The sequence below is a fragment of the Somniosus microcephalus genome, chromosome 8, assembly GCF_052327205.1.
Source record: "Somniosus microcephalus isolate GS21.2 chromosome 8, FLI_Smic_1.0, whole genome shotgun sequence".
NCBI classification, from domain to species: domain Eukaryota; kingdom Metazoa; phylum Chordata; class Chondrichthyes; order Squaliformes; family Somniosidae; genus Somniosus; species Somniosus microcephalus.
In genome coordinates, this window is record NC_140994.1 from 80,731,014 (window position 1) to 80,747,310 (window position 16,297).

The 16,297-nt window shown below is 42.4% G+C and overlaps 1 protein-coding gene across 19 annotated transcripts in view; it reads right to left on the reverse strand.

Moving 5' to 3' along the window:
• ank3b (ankyrin 3b) overlaps positions 1 to 16,297 on the reverse strand; it is an 878,328-nt gene that overhangs the window by 117,346 nt on the left and 744,685 nt on the right. For 11 of the 19 annotated variants that reach the window (XM_085994929.1, XM_085994938.1, XM_085994933.1 and 8 more), the window contains 2 exons: positions 11,685 to 11,817; positions 8,287 to 8,298 (listed from right to left, as the gene is read on the reverse strand). In XM_085994929.1, the coding sequence (XP_085851055.1) occupies positions 8,287 to 8,298; positions 11,685 to 11,817 (145 nt within the window). The remainder of the gene's footprint in view (positions 1 to 8,286; positions 8,299 to 11,684; positions 11,818 to 16,297) is intronic. The other 8 variants (XM_085994946.1, XM_085994935.1, XM_085994930.1 and 5 more) reach the window with 1 other exon arrangement.

The window sequence follows — 16,297 nt, forward strand, 5'->3', positions numbered from 1 at the left end:
GTGGGACTTGAACCCACAACCTTCTGACTCGGAGGCAAGAGTGCTACCCACTGAGCCACGGCTGACACAATCGGGCCCCAAGTGTTGCTACAGATTCAAGCAGTAGCACGTATACAAGCCATTTTGAACACATTTCCTCACTGGGATGACAGTAAGTTTCATTTGTTTTAAGGCAAGACGTGGGAAGATATTAGAAAGCAGTGCTGCCAACTGCAAAGCACTTCTCCCCAATACTACACCGCAGTTCAGTGTAAAATATGGCACTGAGCCAAGTGGGGTTTTAAAAATTCTCTCATATCCCTAACATTTTACACAGATAAGGAATGCTCTCACTGCACATAATATTCTGGGTCAACAAGTGAATATCCTGATGGTACCTGTCAGGGTTACCCCAACATTGCAAAGCCTCCATATTTTCAAATGAAACCAAACACAATTAAAATAAGCCACCAAATCTTTATAACTCAAATGAGGTGAAGACAAAAACAGGGTCCAAAAGTGCTCACTCTGCCCTTCTGAATCAACACAGTGCCCTGGAAGATACATACAATCGCAATCTTAAAAACGAACATACCGACTACGACGCAGTAGCGACAGCAAATCAAAAGGCAAAGGGAAGGGAACAGCTGAGATTTAGCCCTTACTATGCTCAACAGGTACGAAGTAGCTTTAACAGCAAATATTACACCAGTGCCTTAAGGGTTAACTTCCTTGCCAGCAAGAGGCTGAAAGCAGCAGTACTGATCATGTAGGTCTACACAGTCTATTACAAATCATGAACACTCCCATTCACAAAGTTCTCCAAAAACATTGAAAACACAAATACACGTTAGAACGTGTGTCAAAATCTGGACCACATAGCACATCCAAAATCACCAACATGTGCCATTAAATGATTCTACAAACATTTTAGATCAATAGGATTAATTTGATAAAATTATTAGGATTTTTTTTGTTGCAAAATGGCCAATTGATATTTTATCAATGTTCCCTGTGTAGACCTCAGCAAAAAACGTACTGCAATTTTTTTTAAAGATACTTCAGTTCATTTTAAATTAGCTTGTGTGCTGAATGATATAATGGCTTTGGCTGATGCAACAGTCTAGGTGGGTGGGGGTCAGGGAATGGATAGGGAAAGAAAATAAATTATTTCATGCTGCTGCAGACACGCCTGAACATGAGCGGAGGGAAGGGGCCGGGGGAAATGTTCACAACAGATCAGGGAGCCCTGTTAAAAGGCCAGAGCATTAATCATGGGGGGATTTCAATTATCAATGTACTGATGGGGAGAAGAACAGAAGAAAGACTGAAGAGGCCTGCGTGTTTCTGGAGGTGGTACAGGATAGTTTCCTATGAAATCGGAGAGTTTTCTGGGATTTCATTTTTAGTGATGACCCAAGTCTGGCAAATAGGACAAATATCCTATCACGATGTGTTAGAATCAAAATGCTCATGAGGTTACGTGAAAAGAAACTAAAAACTGTTGGATTTTCAAAGAACAGACTTCAAGAAAATGCACAATGGGCTTTAAAACGTTGATTGGGATACAAGAATGGGTGTGAGATTGACAACAACAACAATGTAGAAAGTGTTTAAGAAACTGTGGGTGAGGATACAAGTCAACTTCATTCCAGTTCAACCAAAACAGATTAATGAGCAACAGAGCCCAATGTGGTTAAGGGAGGATGTGAAGAGAAGTATTGGGAATGACCACAGTATCTAAAACGTACAAGGATTCAATGACACAATGAGTTTATTCCACATGTTGCTGAGCCACACAAAACAGGGAGGTCCCAGGTTCCCTCTTCCCAGAAAGAGACAATGGGATACAAAAATAGGCTGGAAAAAAATACAAGGCACCTGATAGCATGGGAGACTGTGTAGACAAGTAAAAGCAGGTAAAAAAAATAGGAGTGTCACTGGAAGAAAGATTGCAGAGAACATCTCAAGTAAAAAATAAAAGGTTTTCCTAATGTGTATATGCAGTAAACAAAGAGCGAATGGATTGGGACAAGAGTGATAAATAAGTAATGGAGTTAGTAGAGTTTCTGAACATGTATCTCTACTAAGGAAGAGGGAGGAACAATTGTCCAAATGAGAGAACAGGTTTCCAGGGATGGCAGAGAAGCTACTCAGCAGTAAACAGTTAAAAAGTAACAGTCTCTTAAAATACACTGGTTTGGACACCATGTTTCAAAACAGTTGGGCAAGGGGAGCACGGTGGCATAGTGGTTAGCACTGTTGCCTCACAGCGCCAGAGACCCGGGTTCAAATCCGGCCTCGGGTGACTGTGTGTGGAGTTTGCACATTCTCCCCGTGTTTGCGTGGGTTTCCTCCGGGTGCTCTGGTTTCCTCCCACAGTCCAAAGATGTGCGGGTTAAGTTGATTGGCTATGATAAATTGACCCTTAGTGTTAGGGGGATTAAATACGTGGGGTTACGGGGATAGGGTGGGATATGTGTTGGTGCAGGGGTTACGGGGAGCAGGTGGGATATGTGTCGGTGCAGGCTCGATGGGCCGAAATGGCCTCTATCTGCATTGTGGGGTTTCTGTGATTCTGTGAAATTGGTCAAGTTTGGACTGACAGCTTTTTAAATTTGCCAAACTCGGGAGCAATTCTTGAGGTTGGAACGGGAACTCACATACAGCATTATTTAAAAATGACCTGGAAACTCAAGACCGAGAAGTTTACTGTCTGTTGTAATTGTGGATTAACAGTTAACATACCCATGGTCATGTGATCTCCTGGACTGGTTTCCATTGACCGAGGGGGGTCGCCAAGGAATAGTCCAGATTTGTTTTGCCTTCTTGGCCCTGGGTTTTTTTTTGTTGCCTCTCCCAGGAGATGCCATGGCTGCGGAGGGGTGGGAAGTGTCCAGTTGTCCAAGCATCATGGTGTGGGACAGGCTTGATGGACCAGGTCATTTCCTGCCCGTCATTTTTCGTGTGTTCGTAAGAAAAATCTTTGAAACAATTTTAAGGGATCCCATGGGTAAATACTTGGTAAAGCATAATCTGTTCGGACAGCCAGTGCAAATTAAGGAACTGAAGTTGTGCTCAACTAACGTGCTGGAGCTTATTATGGACAAAGGAAATGCAATCAATGTGATACACTTGGGATTTTCAGAAAGCTTTTGATAAGGTCCTACATCGGTGTTTAAAGGCTAAGGAGTCACAGAATGAGGGGTAAAACATGGTGCCAGATAAATAAAAGGCTTAACAATAAGAAGCAGAGGGTAGATATAAATGGGAACCATGTCAGATCAGAACAGGGTTAATCAGCAGGATATCTACCCCAGGAGCATAACTCTCAATGTACAAACTCGAAAATCAGGAGCGCATGTTCTAAATATCCGGGGCTTTCATTTTGTTTTACTAAACAGTCTAATATTTTCATTTCTGTAATATTGTGTGTTTCTCATGATCATAGAGATTTGTTATGGTATTCATAAATCTAAGTAAGGGAAGTTTCAATCTGTGCTTCATCTGTTTTTTCTCCACACTTCTCATTCAGAGGGACAAATACCTTATTATAATTTGTAGGTAAATAGCTTAAACCATAAATTATATCTATCCATATAAATGTTTTGAAAGCCTTCAGTGCACTGTAGATGCCACACTCACTGTTCAAGGTCAACAAAGCACAACTGAATAATAATAATAATTCAACTTTGTCATTGTACAATGCACAAGTACATGAACAACGAAATGTGATCTTGCAAGCTCCCATGAGTCCAGTACAAATAACATTAACATTAAACGTAAAGAAACTTAAAGAATTTGCAAATATATCGCACCTTTCACAACCTCAGAACATCCCAAAGTGCTTCACAAGCAATGAGGAACTTTTGATGTGTAGTCACTGTTGTAATGTAGGAAAGGCAGCAGCCAATTTGCACACAGCAAGCTCCCACAAACAGCAATAAAACAAATGGCCAGATCATAGGAATATAGGAACAGGAGCAGGTCATTCAGCCCTTTGAGCCTGTTCCACCATTCAATTAGATCATGGCTGATCTGTATCATAAAACCATCCAACCGCCTTGGTTTTGTAACCTTTAATACCCTTGCCCAACAAAAATATATCAATCTCAGTTTCGAAATTTTCAACTGACACATTTAGAAAATACTGTCTTTCTTAGATCCAAAGTGGATGACCTCACACTTTCCCACATTGAACGCCATCTGCCACAGTTTTGCCCACTCACTTAATCTATCAATGTCCCTTTGCAACTTTCTGCTCCCATGCACACTATTTACTGTGCCACCTAACTTGGTGTCATCAGCAAACTTAGATATACAGCTCTCTATTCCTTCATCCAAGTCGTTTATAAATATAGTGAATAGCTGAGGCCCCAGTACAGATCCCTGGGGGACACCACTAGTCACATCCTGCCAATTTGAGTACATACCCATTACAGCATCTGTCTCCTATCTCCTAACCAATTCCCTACCCTATCATCTGCTTTAAGTCAATTGAGATATAAATGTTGGCCAAGATGCCAGGAGAATTCCCCTGCTCTTCTTCGAAGGATCTTTTACATCCACCCGAGAGAATAGATGGGAGCCTCGGTTTAATATCTCAGTCGAAAGACGGCACCTACGACAGTGCAGCACTCCCTCAGTACTATACTGAAGTGTCAGCCTGGATTATGTGCTCAAGTCTCTGGAGTGGGACCTGAACCCATGACCTTCTGATTCAGAGGCGAGAGTGTTACCACTGAGCCAAGTCTGACACCAAGGAGCCACTGGGAGCTGGCTGAGGCAGAGAGGAAACAAGGGGTTGGTGTTGGGATTAGAATGTGGTGGGTGCAGCATGGTAGAAAGTGTGTGGGGTAATATGAGGAGTTATGGAAGACGGGTCTCGGATTATGGTCTTTCTCTCTTCTCCCTCCCCGCCATTGTATCTGTAGCTCGGTTTCCCTCCCTCGCTCCTTCTACTTTGAACACACACACACTTTCTCTCGGTTTCTCATCCTACTTTTTTCCTCACCCGCTCTCTTTCACTTCCATTTTTCATCCTCTCTTCCTTTGCCGTTCTCAGGTGGACATAAAGATCCCATGGTACTATCTGAGGAAGAGCAGGGCAGTTCTCCCTGGTGTCCTGGACAATATTTATCTCTCAACCAACATCACTAAAACAGATCATCTGGTCATTTATCTCATTGCTGTTTGTGGGACCTTGAGAGACATGGAGCAGATAGAGAGGACAGAAAGGAGGACAGAGTAAGAGAGAGAGTGAGACTGAAACAGACGAGACGAGCCAGGAGTGGCAGATACTTCAATGCGAGAAGCCATATACAGAAAGAGTGGAAAACAAAGAGAGAGAGGATGGCACAAAAAAATTCAAGAGTGGGAAAGAAGCAGAGAGACAGCGACAGGAAGAGAGGTTTTTTAAATTCACGACTGATGCCATAACAGTCAACTAACTACAATACATGCGGGGTGAAATTGGACAGAGGCGGGGAGGCAATACAGGTGGAATCGCATTTACCACCCAATATACGACATGCTCGATATTTAGTTCTATCGAAGTCAACAGACCTGAATATTGGGCGCAGCATATGATGGGTGACTGATGTGATACTTGCTGCTTTGTGACCCTGTCAATGTCCAACTTCAGCCCTTGTGATATTACACTCTGGCAGTTATAAATCAGCATATCCCCCAACTCAACACGAGCAACATCACGGTACAGTCGCTTGTAATAAATTGTGTATAGCACACATCGCACCTCGAATATGTCTGCTGCACAACACAAAACCCGTCATGCTCTTCAGACTGGTTCAGATTTTCAAGGAATTAATCAAAAACCATCATTATCCACTTATTTCACTGTTGCAATATCTCTCACAAACATCCACCCTATCTTCTGGCTCACTGTGAGCAATGACATTTAAAAAAACACTAACATCAACATATAATAAGCAGTTAGTCCCTCTGACTGAGAAGTGCAAGGCAAGAAAAGATATGAAGCACCTCAGACTTGGTTTATCCCTCAACGCTGGCAATTTCAAAAAGGTGTAAGCACCAAATGTTTTAGGCTTGGAGTTTGGGGCAGGATTAAAATTCACCTACAAAATCAGGACAGTTGAAAGTTATTCTTAAGATATATACTAATGCCTCAGAAGAGGATATATTAAGGAAAGTTTTCATATCATATGGAAATAGTAGCCAGTGCAAATAATGAGAAACACTGCAACCCGATTCTGAAGGATTCCAACTCTTTAGAAAACTGGGCCAGTGGTTAGCAGATGCAGTTCAATGTGAATAGTTGTAAAATAATCAAGTAAGGAACCAAACATTTGGGAATGTGTGCCCAGCGGAACAATTGCATCCTACCAATAGGAAAACGCTCTGGGAGTTATTGTGGGCAAATCGATGAAAAACTCAGCCCACTGCTTGGCAGCAACAAACACAAATAAAAGGTTTACCATTGCATTAACAGAAAGAAGTTATACTACAGTTGCTGCAGAAAGCCAAGCCCCATAATGAGCAAAATATGCAGTTATGCTCTTTCAATAATAGGAAGGATATCATTGCCCTCAAGAGGGTACAAAAGCAATCCAGATAATTCCAGGTCCCAAGAATTGATATTATGAGGAAAGGTTAAGAAAGTTGGGCCTATTCTTTAGAAAAGAGGAGACCAAGTAGGGGCTAATTGTAGTTTTTAAGATTATGAAGGGGATTGATCAAGGAAAACTGGATGTATGGTGAGGGGTTCACGTACTAGGAGACAAGTTAAAAATTAAGTTAGAAGCAAGAATGGAAGTCAGGCAGAACTATTCTAATACTGTAGATTTGTCAAGTAATTAGTGAAGGCCATTTAAGCAAATAGTATAAATGAGTTCAAGAGGATGTGTTCATGGAGAGAGAAAGGATTGAGGAATATGGCGAAAAGGCAAGTTGGTGGGATTGAGATCAAAAGGATGTGTTGGATCTAATCTTGCTCGTTAAAAAGTTTGAGTCTTTGTATTAGAACAATGTTCCACAAAGTTTTCCGCAGTAACTTTTTAGTTGCTGAGGTAGAGGAATATACTGCACTAGCTCCACAATAACATGCAAGTGACTACCAGCTGTCCCAAAAACATGGCCTGCCGTTGGCCTGATGAGTAAAAGTCATTACAAAAGCCTTCTAAATGTACCATCCATCATTGGAAATATTATTGCAGAAATTAACAGGACCCCAATGAAACATGAAGCTTAATGGCCACGGTTAGCCAGACCAGATTGAAATGTTTTCCATTATACGCAGCACGGTTTCCATTTGTATCACAACACTGAAGATTTTCAACAATATTCTCAACTAGCAGTTAGTCACGAGTGGTTCAAAAGAAAGGAGGAGGGCACTACCATCTAAAACCTATGAACTTAGCAACCACCTTTCGACAAAATATTAATAAGTTTATCAAAATTAGTGGACCTAATATTCCGTTACGGGTAATTCACACTAGTTACAAAAAAATCTTGGTTTCCTTTTTCAGACACTTCGGATTTTTCTTACTTGAGCAGGTGATGTGTAGAGGCAAGTGCATGTGTGCAGTTTAGAGGAGAAGTCGCTCTCTGCATATTGAGGGCCAAATCACTCCTAGGCTGCTAATTAAAATCAAGAAGTTGCAGGCAAAGGCATACTATAAAAGGATGAAAACTCAAGGTGTGGCAGAACTGTGATCATCACCCAACAGATATCTGTCAATTAAATCTCACATTTGTAACCAAAGTAGCATCCAAAACTCCAAAGGCCCAAATCAGGAACATCCAGCCTGATCCAGGTGATTAGAGAGTGCCATAACTTAGTGAGTAGTCTTTCCCTTTAAGAGAAAAAAACCCAGCTTCACATGTATTTGAAACTACACGAAAACCATAAAATTACCACAAACACAAATGACCAGGCCAAGCTGGAGACTCCTCATATTGACTGGCAGGATAATATGGCTCATTAGAAAATTTGAGTCAAGAAACACTTTAAGACACCTTTAAGCAGTGAATACTACCATCTCCAGTGTGTATACATTACATTTACTCACTTTCTGGAGAAGTCGACATAAGACAATTCTTCCAATACGGCATGAGAAACAAAGACAGTTTGGTTTCAAGAACAATCACAGGCCGTGCCAATGTACAACTTAGATACTGAACCCTACAAGGCTAACTGGGGAGGTGCATGGGGTGGGGACTTGCTAACTACTGGAGCAGCTCAGAAACCTAAAAACATATCACATCACTACCAACTGGAACAGAAATAGGCATGGCCACTAAAGAAGTAAAAGCTTCATGTTATCTTACCTGATTTTAGGACTTTTTAAACAAATTGTGGAGAAAAAAAAGGAAACAGGAGAAAATAGAAGTGATTAAAGAATCAGAAGAAGCAGAAACAAGTAATAAATATAGTGCTGTGGTCCAAAGTCTATGGTTTCCTTTTTAAAACTTTTTTTACTTTTTTTTTTTTTTTAAAAAGATTAACATTAGGAAATGTTTTATTAAAGAGCTACACAGCAAGTGTGCATTCTACAGGTATTGAGCATTCATTCAAGAGACGCCAGTCAGACAGTTAGTCTGGTTTTACAATGAAACAGTCTCTATTAAACCAGGTGCAATAATCCACTAGATACACAAGTTTAACACTTACTGATGCATTTTCATTTAAAGACAAAATACATTATTTTGGGGGCAAAAAACATACTTTTATGGACAAATGAAAACTAGGCTTTCAAATAACAAGTGGTTCCGATTCACTGCTGCCAGTACAGTTGTGATGTGGTCAGGATGAGGGAGCTTGGCCTCAGTTTGAAGTGGATAAACCACCGATGTGTTTGCTGGTTCTAAAGTGTTGTCCCTGTTTCTCCTGCCAACCTGGATCTTGGTCACGCTGCAACCAGAGGCCCAATTCCCATCCCGTTCAGTGGGGCTGGAATGACTCAAACATACAGTCCCAGGAGTTTAGTTTTTCCTGGGGTTAGCTTTTCTCCTCAGTCTCTACTTTTATAGGCTCGGTACAATATAAATCGAGAGTAGAACAGGCAAGTGAAGGGAGCAGAAAGTTAAGATGATGCCACATGTTGGCGATGCCAACTCACCAGTGACATTCAGGTGGTGGCAGGGGCCATCAGAAAGTCAGATTTCAAACCGTATACATGCTGGAATGTCAGGGATCGGATACCAAGATTAACCCTGCTGGCCATATAGCACTTTATAACAAGGGTCCTGTGTTGAGGAAAACCACACAAGCCCATGTGACTCAAGCAACAATATAATTTTTTTTTAAATCTATTTAGAGTTCTGTTTCCAATGTACTTCTTTGATTATGAGGCAGCAATTTGCTCTAAATAGATCTGGGGATATTAGTGAATTTATAGTTCTACTTCCCCCCACCCCCCCAGGAAACATAGTAGGGGTGGTGGGGGGAGGGGAGGGGAGGGGGAGCAGCAAAATATACTCAAACGGCTTGAGGTACTGTGTGTGATCGGACATGTTAGATGTTGAAGTCATTGGTTACTGCTGACAGGGAACTGGATAACTGATTAGGACGTCGTAAACACAATTTTACACTAATCTAAAGGTTTAGTAACTTTGGGAGGTTTAATTGGGTTAAATATTAGACGCATGCTGGAGGTCTCGTGTCAAAAAGAAAATCCACTCGGCGCATCAGAGGTTTGCCCCAGGAGCATTTGCACATGCAGAGAAAAAAAAGTGCAGAAATGTTTAGAAAACGAAACAAATTTCAGAAGCTCAAGGCAGCAGGAAAGCAAAACCAATTGATCAGGCGTCACATCATCTTGCAAAGCAAGAGAGATCCTTGGCAACTACCTAATTTTTAAATTATCATCCTAAACATGTAAACGCATGCAGGACATGCGTGTGAAGGAAGATCAGAGGAGAACCGAGCTATCTCAGAGAGAGATCTCGTGTTAAAACATCAGGCGGACAAACATTTTATTTTGTGTACACATTTATCAAAAGTAATTAGCTATGCCAAAAGAGAGCTTAATAGTTCATTCATTCTTAGATTTGTTTGGACTCCATGGGAAGTTTATGTAGGATTGTCAACGTAGACAGGTTGGGGAAAAAACAGTCATGGGGCACACACAGGCGCTCATATTAGGGGACAGGGAAACAGAATGGGACACAACATGAACCAGTGGCCAATGGGGAATGAACCGTTATTGTCCTTGACTAGAATCTAGAATACATCTATTTCTACAGGAGGGTTAGCTCAAAATCGTTTTTACGGTTCAAAATAGATGCTTCAGATTATACCCCCTTCTGGTTTTATGCACTGGTATGCTGAGTCTGACATTTTAAAAGAAACTCAGACTGTGGCTCAAAAATTGAACCAGACAAAGAATCCAAAGCTTCAACTTAACTTGCGTTGTTTGTCTTATTAAGATGAATGATATGGCTGGCTTTCATTCATTATTAGGAGTCCAGAACAAGGGGGCATAATCTTAAAATTAGAGCTTGGCCATTCAGGGGTGATGTCAGAAATCACATCAGATAAAGGGCAGTGGAAATCTGTAACTCTCTGCCCCAAAAAGCTGTTGAGGCTATTGGTCAGTTGAAAAACATATTGATAGATTTTTGTTAGGCAAGGGTATTAAGGGTTATGGAACCAAAGTGAGTAAATGGAGTTAAGATACAGATCAGCCATGATCTAACTGAATGGCAGAACAGGCTCAAGGGGCTGAATGGCCTACTTCTATTCTTATGTTCCTTAATAGGGCATAGTGATAATCACCAAAAAATACATTGAGACAACATGTCTGTTTTTGGTAAATATTTTGTATTCAAGTTTGAAACATTTCAATTGGGACATTTGGGGTCAGTCTAAACTGGACTGAGGTTTATGAACAGTTTGTTCTGCTATTATTAACCTTTTCCCATGTACTACAGACACTGTAAATACACCACAAATGCAGTGTCATTTTAACTAATGTTGAATGTTGTTAAATCTTAAATGGTAAAAACAGACTCCAATGACAGGTTAATTTGCATGCTTTCTTTCAGCTGCTTAAAGCATGTAAATTATACACATATGCAAAACAATATATGTAAATGACTAACAGTGAATGACAGAGTAGAATCTAAATAATCTTAGGGTGCATGGATAACTAGCAGTATCGGATTGAGACTAGATCACGGGTTTTATGACGGAGCAGAAATTGGGGCCTACCATGGTCGGTGGGTGGTCCAGTGACTCCTTGAAAAACAAACCCTCGTAATCTTTCTACTGTTAAAATTAATATTTAACAGTTTTAATGTGGGTTTTTTAAATGTTGTCCATGTGCAAATAAATTTGAGTTAAAAAAACACTGGGGAGTGTAGATTTACAGCTTTTAATTAAGTTTAATGTTTTTTTAAAGCTTATTCCTGTGCTGTGCATTCTGTTCAAGTCTGTCAAGTATAGAATGATCAAGGAAACTGAAAAAAAAACTTTCCCCCCCAAAATCAACCTTATTTTTCCAATGTAATCCAATGATAATCATACGTTGTATTTATTATCCTTATAGATTGATGAAGTTTGCACACCCAAGGCAGTGTAAATAATTTGTACTAACTTCAGTGCTTAGAAAGCTAACGGGTCAGAGGTTAGTACAGTATTTTCCTCTTTAAAAATAACCATTAAATGGGAGTTCTCAAGCACCGTCCTGCCAATTAGTAAAATTAAATGGTGTAAACTACATTACCTTGCAGATCGAGCGCCAAGGCTGAAACCCATGTAACTCATGTTTCCTTCCATAGGCAGCGAATCATCTCCCAACTCTTTCAAATCCTGCGGCCCAAGATATTTATCTGTGTCGCCAGTCATCGCATCTTCACCTGTTAACAAGCACATACACGAGCACTTTAAACCAGCCGTCCTGTACCACAGACGCTGACTGACCTCCTACCACTAACTGTGTGCTATCACCCAAAGGCCACCGATTACTACTTAACAGGAGTTAAGACATCGCTCAGGGAAAACAGCACCTTATAACTCAACCCAACACCCAAAGATAGATAAGGTTGCTAACTCTGGCTAGACATATCCCTGGAGGTTTCATCACATGACCTCCTGCCCCGCGCTCCCGCCATTGGTTGCCCGACACGTCCAATCTGGCGACACAACGCCGTCCCAGCCAATTGGGGAGCGAACAGTCAGTCAAACAGCCTTTTCCCTATCTCCAATATTTCGGTAACTAATAAACTGTTCAATGAAAAAACAACACACCATTTTTAACCTCCCGCCCCCCCCCGGTCCTCCCTCCCTCTGTGACGTTCCTCCCGGGAGTTGCTCACAGCAGCCTCCTAGAGATTAATCTTTGATCCCTGGAGACTCCAGGGCAATCCTGGAGGGTTGGCAACCCGACCCAAAGACCTACAAATCAGGCGAGAAATCCGAAAAGGGGGTCGGCTCTCGAGTCATGTGACCGGTGATTGCATTTAAAACCGCTACAAATGAAGGTTGCTCGGAAATATCAGCAGAATCACAGCAACTTGGCTCTCCTTCCAGCCAGCCCAATCACCCATCCCGTGAACACAGCCTCAACTTGTTGCAAGTTCACGGTGCCCCCCCAACACCAACACTGTGATACACGTCTGCGCAACGTTTCTAAAGCTTGCAACAAACAAAAGAATGGGGGGAGGGCTTCTCAATGCACACTGCTGGATAGTTTCATCTTAAAACCAAGTTAGTTCTGGAAATCAACTCACTGGCTAGACTGAGGCTGAACTTCTCAAACTAGCCCGGCTTCCCACAGTCTGGGAGACAGAGAGAGAGAGGGAACATAGACTGAAAGAGTTGGAAACTCAGTAATAAAGTTAGACAGCAACTTTGCAAAAAAGCACACGCATCAAACTATGACAAAGCCAACTGCATTTCACAATTTTGTTTAAAAATAAAGCTCAGCAGAAGGGAGGTTCTGCCCGGAGAGATCCTTACACGTTCGCGAAGCCATCTCCTGCCACCGCAAAACTCTTCCGGTGTTCCCAGGAATTCCAGGAGCCGATCAGCCGCACCTCCAGCGTCCCACCCAGCGACTGAGCTACGGGGGAAAAGAAACCAGCTCCCCTCCGCCCACAGTGCTTCCCGGAACCCCCTGCTGTAAATACACTCCCCCCTCCCTCCCAAAACAAAAAAAAATAATAATGCCACTGACAAGAGGACGGAATGCGGCTCGGGGTTTGCAAGTGAACAGCTGGGAGGTGTGGCTCCTGCACAGAGCGAGACGACCCCCAGAGACAGGCCACTGCAGCCCAGGGGGGTCGGTGCGGGGGGCCGGGCCCATTCAAACAGCAGCAGCTCGCATTGTGCGTCTGGCGAAGCCTCAGTCACCAGTGCAAATATTTGCCCTATTCGTCAGCACTGGTTTGTGAAAGGATGCTGCTTGGGTGTCTCACGCTGATATTTCATTAAAACACTTAAGAAGGGCGACACTGCTTGAACTCATGGAATGAAGCCCCACATCATCCAAATATAATTCCAAATCTCGGCAGCTGGCCCACTGTAAATATTTATATTTTAACAGAAATTCAATTCCAACACAACTAGCAGTACTTTTGCTGCCATTTAAAAATAATCTAGGTAAACTGCACTGCCAGAATCTAAACCGTGTACAAACATATATCACCGACCCTCATCAGTAACCTGCCTTTCTATTGCACTTTATCATGTTTCTTAAAATACTCTCGTCTTCAAATCCCACCATGGCCTCTGCAATCTCCCCCAACTCGATGCCACCCCCTCCCAAACATCCTGGGGGTAATTTTACTTTTGGCGACAGTGTAAAACGGGTCATACGGGATTGGCCGCCCATTATACCCTTCTAAAGGAAAATGGGGACGGGGGTATAACAGTTGGTCGATCAGTTATCGTCCGCTTTACACGACTGCCAAAAGCTAGAATAACCCCCCTCCCCTGCCGTTTTTATGACTTTGGCCGCAAAACAACAATAACTAGCATTTATATAGCGCCTTTAATGTAGTAAAGTGTCCCAAGGCCTTCACAGGAGCGTCATCAGACAAAATTTGACACCGCACCACATCAGGAGATATTAGGACAGGTGACCAAAAGCTTGGTCAAAGAGGTAGAAAGGAATGACTTAAAAGAGATAGAGAGAGCCGGAGTGGTTTTCGGGAGGGAATTCCAGAGCTTAACCTAGATGGTTGAAGGCACAGCTGCCAATGGTGGGCTCATGGAAATGGGGGATGCGCAAGAGGCCAGAATTGGAGGAGCGCAGAGCAACGTTCCCTCTATTCTCCCCGTCTCCTGGCCAATATTTATCTCAATCAACATCACTAAAACAGATTATCTGGTCATTATTGCATTTCTGTTTGTGGGAGCTTCCTGTGCACAAATTGGCTGCCACGTTTCCTCCATTACAACAGTGACTACACTTCAAAAATACTTCATTGGCTGTAAAGTGTTTTGGGATGTCCCGAGATTGTGAAAGGCGCTATATAAATGCAAGTCTTTTTTTTAACACAAGGATGAGATTGTAAAATCGATGTGTTAAGGACTGGGAGCTAATGTAGGTCAGCGAGCACAGGGGTGACTGGTGTGAGATAGGATACAAGCAGCAGAGTTTCAATTGAGCTCAAATTTACAGAGGGTGGTAGGTAGGATTTCTCCTCTCTCACCCCACCATTGGTGGCTGTGCCTTCAGCTGTCTGGGTCCAACTCTCTGCTATTATCTCCCTAAACCTCTCCGGCTGTCTTTCCTCTTCAAAAACCTTCTCAAAACTCATTTCTCCCTGACCAAGCTTTTGCTCACCCCCCTAACCTCTCCTTTCCTGGCTAAACATCATCTATCTGTGTAAGCACCTTTGTTAAAGGTACTACATAAATGCAAGTACATGTTACTTCCAAGTTGGGTAGATGCAGTGAGGCTCTGTGAAGTGCAGAGACTGTCGTTGCGTAGGCAAACATTTCTCCCTCCGACACTACCAACCTGTGTACAAAAATGACATTTTCCCAAAAGTTGGCCAAGTAACACACCTGTTACATTTTAGGGTCTTTATGGATTTTTTGCAGTTACATCTTGGTCTATTGGTAGTCAGGCAACAACCATTGGTAGTCAGGCAAATACTTGTGGAATTTGTTTAAGGGACATAATGACTGATCACATCCATTCCTAAATCTCTGTACACGTTCATTCCTAAAAAAAATTTAATTAGAAGTGAACACACAGTCACACATTTATTTATATATCCTTCAATCTAATTGTTTTAAAGGGAATATGATTATGAAAGAACAAACTTTCATTTATATAGCACTTTTCACAATGTTCCAAAGCAATTACGATCAATTAAGAACTTTGGAAATGTAGTCGCTGTTGTAATGGAGGAAACGCAGCAGACAATTTCGGCACAACAAGATCCCACAAACAGCAATGAGATACATGGCCAGGTAATCTGTTTTGGTGATGTTGGTTGAGGGATAAATATTGGCCAGGACACCAGGGAGAACTCCCCTGCTCTTCTTTGAAATAGTGCCGTGGGATCTTTTCCGTCTGCCTGAGAGGGCAGATAAGATCTCGGTTTAACGTCTCATCTGAAAGACAGCACCTCTGACAGTGCCGCACTCCCTCAGCACTGCACTGGAGTGTCAGCTGAGATTGTGTGCTCAGGTCTCTGGAGAGAAGACTGCAATATAATAGTAAGCTACTCTTCTGTAGAATGCTTTTATATATGCAGTGCTTCTTTTGTTCTTGGCTTGCTGATCCTGGTTTATACTGTTCGCTTTAAGACTCAAACAGCTACAGCTCCTTAACTATTCCCCAAAATCCCTGGATTTGAATTACTGTCGGCCGCAAATGAAGATAACTGGCTGTCATGCACATAGTAAATCCATGATCTATGTGCGTTCGAAAGTAACTTGGCCGCTTGCTGCAACTTTGCAGACAAGTGATGAAACTTGAAACGTTTGTATCGAGCTAAGCGTGGTACAAGATCCTGGCTGCAGTGGCCTCAACTCTGTGGGCTGGAAACTGTTAGGATCCCATTGAGCCACCAGAAGTGCAGCTGCATCTTCAGGTTGTTGACCTACCCCTCACCCCCACCTCTGCCTCCCAAATCCTGGGATGGGGTTAATTTAATATTCATGGTGAGATCACATGTCTGTAGGCCGATGTAGCAGAGCCTGGTCTCCAATCGTCTTGGATCCCCTTGCCATTCGACCAAGACCTTGCTCTGTCAAGCCTGTGTGGTAGCTGGTGTGCAACGGCCACCCCACGTTAAAAGAATTCACGCACAGGCATCTTCCACCCTTTAAAATGAAGTTCGGGGCCTAGAACATCAGGACCCTCATGGACAACCCCAA